The sequence below is a fragment of the Pygoscelis adeliae genome, unplaced genomic scaffold (assembly GCF_000699105.1).
Source record: "Pygoscelis adeliae isolate BGI_AS28 unplaced genomic scaffold, ASM69910v1 Scaffold117, whole genome shotgun sequence".
Taxonomy (NCBI): domain Eukaryota; kingdom Metazoa; phylum Chordata; class Aves; order Sphenisciformes; family Spheniscidae; genus Pygoscelis; species Pygoscelis adeliae.
Window position 1 is genome coordinate 5,587,804 of NW_008825270.1, and position 6,948 is coordinate 5,594,751.

The 6,948-nt window shown below is 58.8% G+C and overlaps 1 protein-coding gene across 1 annotated transcript in view; it reads right to left on the reverse strand.

Moving 5' to 3' along the window:
• DGKZ (diacylglycerol kinase, zeta) overlaps window positions 1-6,646 on the reverse strand; it is a 56,958-nt gene extending 50,312 nt beyond the window's left edge. Inside the window, exons 1-2 of the mRNA XM_009329749.1 lie at window positions 6,590-6,646; window positions 4,825-5,207 (exon numbers count right to left, since the gene is read on the reverse strand). Coding sequence (XP_009328024.1) covers window positions 4,825-5,207; window positions 6,590-6,646 — 440 coding nt within the window. The remainder of the gene's footprint in view (window positions 1-4,824; window positions 5,208-6,589) is intronic.
• Between the last annotated feature and the right edge of the window lie 302 nt (window positions 6,647-6,948).

The window sequence follows — 6,948 nt, forward strand, 5'->3', positions numbered from 1 at the left end:
CCGGCTCTCGGGGAGGCCCACCCCACAGACCCCACCCCCACCCCCACTGCGTGCAAGGCTGTGGCTGTGGGGACAACCAGGGAAGGCTAATGGTGTCTTCTGCTGCCTCAGGGAGCAGGCCTGTTCCACCTGATGTGGAAAAACATCAGCAGAAGGGAGGACAGGAGCATCCCCTCTGGCAGCAGCATGGTCTTGGATCAGCTTAAACAAGGGAGCGTGTCTGGTTTAAGATGGGGGCTTGGGGCTGTGTTACGCTGCCCTGCCCTGGCACTGCTGCAGGCATGTCTGTGCGCAGCCAGGCTGTACCCACAGCCTCCCAGTTTCTCCAAAACTGCCTCTTGGGATGTTTCCATCTATTGTTACACACAGCCCAATCCCAGTTTACCACTGCCTTGCACCTAGGAGCATCCAGGATGAAAGCCATGGAGTGAATACACACCAGCACTGCTCACCGAGCACTGTGTGATGCTGACTCCAAACCCATCCCACCCCTGTGTCCACCAGAGCCTGTGCCTGATGGCGAGGGCAACCACCAGTGGTGGGACTGTCACGGCACCTGGGAGCTCTCACAAGCGCCATGCCCAGCAAGCAGAGCTTGTTTCTGGCTCTGGAGAGAGTCAAGGCAGGGGATGGTGAGACACCTGCTTGTCAACCCCCCACCAAGGTCTGTGAGGAGCCACCCGCTCATTAGGACTTTCCAGCACTGTGAGCTTCCCTCTGGCCGTGCCAGGGGGTGCCAGCCATCTCCTTTCCCCAGCTGTACAGAGAGACACAGTGAGAGCGGAGTGGGCTCGGCTTGCTGGGAATGAATGGGAATTTGATTATGCTGCTCTGCACAGCTGGGCTAACACGATTAAAAGGCTAGCAGGCAGGATTCAGAGGAAGGAGGCTCCTCTCTGCCCCTCTCTCCCTGCAGCTGGAGGATCTCCTTTCCTTCCTCCCCTGCCCTGCCCAGCTGGGACGGAGGGGCTGCACACCCTCTGCCCTGGGACTTCACAAAAACCCAAAGCCCAGCCAGATCTGAAGGCAGAAGGAAGAGAAGATGGCAGAGAGCCGCAACGAGCTCCCCCCGGCCCCGCCAGGCTCCCACCTCCCTCTCCCCAGCAGGCCCTGCCAGCTCTCCCTTCTGCCCTGCCTGCACCTGTGACCAAGCTCCCTTGCTATTTACATTACAAAGCAGCCCCCTCTGCTCCACTCTCTGGGTTATATTTAGCTCCCTGGTGCAGAACAGCCTGTGAGATGCATTAGCCGTGTTCTATCTGCCAGCCAAGGACCGCACCGAGCAGCCAAGGTGCCCCACATCTCACTAGCAGGGATGGGAGCTGGCAAGGGGACGCCCCGCTTTGCTCCACTGGGGCTAACACCAGGCTGGGGGGCACAGAGGGCCACAGGGACCCTTCTTCGCAATGCCGCAAGATGCCTGTGAGGAGCCCTGTGGTGTGTGGGCTGTGCCGGGCACTGCCTGCGGAAGTGGCTGAGAGCAGAAGGGTCTGATGCCCAGCACGTCCCTCGCCCCATAGACATAGCCTGCGGGGAGCCCGTGCAGCAAGCTTTTGTGCACTTGTGGTTTCCTTTCTAGGTAAACACCCCTGCGGGCTGGGTTGCTGGGAGCAGTGGCAGTGACAAAGGCCACCGCTGCAAGCGTCACCCCGAAAGCAACCAAGAAAGCATCAAAGATGAGAGAGAGCCCAGAACTGCACAGGTCCCCAGCCCCACCGGAGAGGCTGCAGGGTGCTGCTGCGGCCAGCCAGCACCTGTCCCAGGCCTCCCTGGCTCCAGGTCACAGGGTTTTTCCTAGAGCAAAGTTCCCCCAGCCTCTAACTCACCTTATTGCTGCTGGAGCTGCCCCACTTGGGGAGCTAGAGATGCTCCTGCCCCACCACAAAACCTTGGTGGAGACACCCAAAGCTAGCAGGAGCTGACTTCAGACTCCCCTTGGCTGAAGCGACTCTCCAGGGAGTGATACACAAAGCCCTGGCGCTTGCTCAGGGTTTGCTGCGGTGACAGAGAGCACGGGGTCCTTCTGGCGTTGCAGAAGCACCTCCCTACTGGGAAAACTGTCCCAGAATGTGCAAATCTGGTGCACAAGCCAGCATCATTAATAAGCTTGGCATGAAACTGCTACTCAAAGCCCTAAATATAACCTGAGTGCTGAGCTCTCTTCCACCCGCCCAAGGCGCCTCCATACACCACGGCAGCTATTTATGGAAGGAATTTTATTTCCATGGGCTTAATATCATTTCTGCTTATTTCAAAACCTTTATGTAGCAGCTCATGCCACCTGCCCTTTGTGATGACTAACGGGTCCCAGCAGGAACAGGCAGGTTGGCAGCAGGAGGACCGGGGCCTCCAATCTTTGCTTGACGTTGAGGACACCTGTGATGCCCACAGCCCACAGAGGAGGTCCTCCAAACTCTGTACTGGGGTTCGATAAGTGCCTACAGAGCCAGGCAGCATGGTGAGGGGATTTCTGTCAGCCCCCCAGGGCTTCTTGTGCTGCAGGAGGGGCACCTGATGAAAGGTTAGCCCATCTCTGGGCAATAGCTCTATCACCGCCTGACCTGCCCCAGGGAGCAGCCAGACCCAGCCCTGCGTGGGCGTCGCAGGACCGCACAAGCAGATTTCCACCCCCAGACACTTCCTCTCCTGTTTCCCCTCCCTTTGCTTGGCTGCCCAAAACGGAGGGTGGAGGAAGCAGCTCATCCCAAACATTGCCTCCTCCCTCGGCACTGGCCTGCAGATAGCTGCGGCATCCCCTCTGACCCTGCCAGACTCCTCTCCTCTGCAAAGCCCACATTGGATGGAGCAAAGCCTCTTGCAAAGAGACCCCTTGTGAGGGTTGAGGAGGACAGAGGCGCTTTGCGGAAGGTCGTCATGGGCTGGAGCGTGTCAGCGGAGCTGCCTGCCTGGGGCGGCCGGGGTAGGACGAGCAGGATGTAAACAATCCCCAGCAACCTTAGACAATTCTGGAGCAAATTCAGGCTGATCAAATTAGGTTGCAGTACGGTCCCTTCCTCTTCTGGGGAGACTGGATAATTGCAGCTGGCTAATCAGTTTGCAAAATGCACTGTGCACATCTGGAGGAAGACAGCTAAGATGAGAAAATACTGCTTTGCCCCCTCCGCTCAGCACAGTAATTCCTCACCCTTGGTGGCATCAGGGCAGAGACCCTCCCAGCTCTGCCCGGCACCTCGGTGAGCAGCCCCGGGTATGGAATGAGGGCCAGGAGGGCTGCGTGTTGCTCCAGCTCACAGCGAGGCTCAGGGATGCAGGGCTGCCTGGGGGAGGACTCTGCCATCCCGGCTCCTGCTCGCCACCCACTGCAAGAATAACAAGTGCTCCAGATGACTCAGCTCCGGGGCCCCTCCTGCTCTGCAGGCATTAATACAGTTTCCCATTAGTTCCCATTACAGCAGTATTAGAGAGCAATTTGCTCACAGTTTGCACTGCCGCCCTTGCAAGGGAGGAGAAGGGCTGCTGTACATGTGGGAGTGCAGCTAGGGGCTGACCGATAGCTCCTGCCTGAAATCTGCCCCCTGGCAGAGCTCTGCGCCCTGGACTCCCCGAGTCCCAGGCTGGCAGCGGGAGAGCCCATCCAGCCTCTGCCTGCCACGGCAGCAGGCATGGCACCAAGATCCTCCGTGCTGGTTTTCCACCTGCTTGTAAACTACCTGGTGCTTGCTGAGCACGGCATGACATGGTGACACTGAGCCCAGGAGGACACAGAGACATCCCTGGGCCAAGCAAGCCAGCTCAGGAGAATGGTAAGGAGGCGGCTCCTGCCTTCTCTCCTCCGCTCAGTCCCAGACCCTCGCAGCAGCCTAGGGTCAGTCCTGCAAGCGCTCACTTTTACTCCGGGCAGGCACAGGGTCGAAGGATTTCTCCTCATTTACACCTGAGAGTCATTCTGCAAAGTTTACAGGTACTAAATGGTAGAAGGGCTTAAACAGTGAAAGAAAGGGGAGGGTGAGACATCAGACCTTATTTGCTGTGAGAGAAAGTAGAACTGAGCTCCTGGAGGTGCTGACCCAAGCAGGGTTTCAGACAGTATGGCTGGAGTTGGGAATAGGAGCTCACCTGAGCATCACCAGGTAATGGCTCCCATAAAAGCTCCATGGGAGCTATGAAAACCACTCTTTGCCTCCACCAGTTTTGCTTGGCTATAGCAGAGTCCTAAGAAGAGCAGTCCCGGCAGAAGAGTCACACCAAGAGCCAGGACAGATACTCCTGTTGCTGCAAGGTGCCCACAAAGGGCACATTTCCAACCTAAGCCCAACCTCAGCCCCTTCATCTTTGCATCACTTCTCAGTCTCCCCAGGTGGGATCAAGGGTTCTGGACCTGGGAGCCAAGCAAGGGGACATTTGCCTTGGGGCAGAGGAGGAAGAGGAGAATCAATGTTATTAGAAGTCCCTTGCATCCAATGCGTTGAAGAGCGATAAGCTGGTGCTGCAGAGAAAGAGGGAAACGTCCAGCCCATGGCCTGTGCCAGAGCTCCTGGGAGGCTGTTGGGCACGGACCGCCTGGAGAGGGGCCTGGGAGGCATCGCAGCCCTGTGATGGGAAAGGGGAGTTGGGTAGAAGGAAAAATAAGGGGGCCTGCGAGGGTGACAAGGGGACTGCCACTGGGGAGGGGGCTGCTGCATGGGTGGGGAGGGAAGGGACTAACCGGTCCCCTTGTCCCTGTGCTCAGATGGTTTCTGGTGGGAAGGCACCAGTGGCCACTGGGAAGAGCCAGCCCTGACTCACGGGAGGGAAATGTCCCCGGGACAGGGTACTCCTCCCCCCCAGCCCAGCCCCAGTGCTTGGGGACCCCAGAGCTCCTACCTGTAGGAGACCTGCTTTCTGATGGCCAAGTGCAGGAACTGCTCCTCCACCTCCGCCACCACCACTGCCCCTCTCATCTCCTCCCAAGCTGGATCCACACCATGGAGGCCCGAGTGTTGCGCTTGCCTGGCGTTCTCTGCATCCGCCACTCCCAGGAGGCTTGCCACGGCCCCCCTGGCTGCCTCGTCGTCACCCCTGGCCGGGGTGAAGTCTTTCCAGCTCCCAGGACCTTCAGCCATGCTGGGGTGAGGTGCCTTTCCAGGCAGGGAGTCCTGCTCTGTCCCCACAAAACTCTCGGGCGGCTCGGTCCGGCCCCGCAGGGTGCCACAGTGCTGCTCCGCTTCGCCTCCCCAGGGCTGTGGGATGATCTTGGCGAGGCTTAACTACCCAGAGGAGCACGACCACAGAGAAAAAGCAGTGTCCAACTTTTTGCAGTGGTTTTTATCGGCCTCTTGATAGTGGTTTGGGCAGCTCAGGCGCCGCAGCTCAGCCTCCTTCTGTCTCCGCTGCCCTGCCTCGGTGAAGCGGAGGAACAACTGATGGAAACCCGGAGATGTCAGTGCTGCTCCTCGGAGGAGCCGGCACTGCGAGGGCAGCGGGGAGGAAGCAGGAAACACAGCACTCACCAGAGAAGGGGTCTTAGGACAGAGTGCGTCCAGGGATGGCGATGCTCCCAGCAGGCGAAGGAGAGCCCGGGGTGCCTTTTGTGAGGTCCCCCTGGGGCCCAGCACGCCCCTTGGTGTCTCCGGCAGCAGCAGCCGAGTGGGAGAGGCAGGCAGAGGTAGGCAGCGAGGAAGGTGCCTGTGCACCGATCCTGCAGCAGCCCTCAAAAAGACAAAGCAGAAAGAGAGCTGAGTGTGTGCGTGGGGAGGGGGGCTGCGGAGAGCTGCACCAAGCGGCAGCCTGGTGTCACCTTAGAGACACTCGGAAACTGGCACTTAACCCTTCAGAGGCCAGGGAGCAAGGGGAGGGTGACAACTCAGCCACCCCTCACTGCTCGCAGCCCAGCTCGCCTCTGCCAACCTGCAAGGGCTGCTCAGGGAGCTGGGTCTCAGCCGCTTGTCTTAACCAGATGCACAGTCAGGTAAAGTCAGGCAGCCTGGAAAATTGTGTGACAGCAGCCCCAGCAGAACAAAGTACCTGCTGCTCTGACCAACTGTCCAACACAGATGAGATCTGTCTGGGGATGGGGTCCCCAGCTTTGGACAGTGGTAGCCAAGGAGAGGTATGGCTGTAGCGCGGTTTCCCTCCTCCCAGTAGGCTCACTCAGCTCCTTGCCACTTGGGAGGCCACATTATCCCTGCTTTTTACTGATACAAGGCATTTTTTCCCCAATCCTGGCATCCAGAGGTAGAAAGGCCCTTCTGTCCTCTGCCCACATCTATCAGGAGAGTTGCATCATCTGTCTGTCCTGGGCTGGGACCCAGGCCCCAGTCCCAGCTCTGGCCTGCCTCAGCCTTGCCCGTCCCAGTGCTGTGGATGCCAGCTGGGGTGAGAGATCCCCACAAAGCTCCCATATATGCCTGGCTGCTTGTCTGGGATTTGTTCTGCCCCAGATTCACATGCTGAGGCTTTACCTGCTGGGCACTGGGAAATTTGAGCTTCGGGTCTGTAAGAGCCACCCCCTGCATCAGTTGCCCGTGGCAAGGTCCTACAGTCGTGTATTACATCAAGAACACATTGCCATCACCCAGTGTCTTCCCATGAAGGGCTGGCACGGCAGGAGCTGGAATATGTCCTCAGCCTGCTCTGACTGTTTTATTACCTTGGGAGTTGTCAGGAGCAGCTCATCCCTCTTGCCAGTGCTCCCCATCACCTCCATGCGGCCCTATGGCACCTCTGCTGCAAGGTGCCGTGGCAGGGCACATTCCCACACCACTCCTGACCCCAACCTGGGAAACAGCAGGGGCTGGAGAAGGGCTGTGCCTTTCCCTAGGAACCACAGCCCACCAGCACCTCTAGTTCAAGTTACCAAACCTTTGTCTGGCCCTAAATGTCATGATGACATCTCCCCCCCCGTCCTGTGCCTGTGGGGGGATTTGTGCCTCCCAGGGGCACGGCAGCCCCCGAGCCCACTCCTCCGCACAGTCGTGACTTGCAGGGAGCCCCGCACCCTCCTCGCCG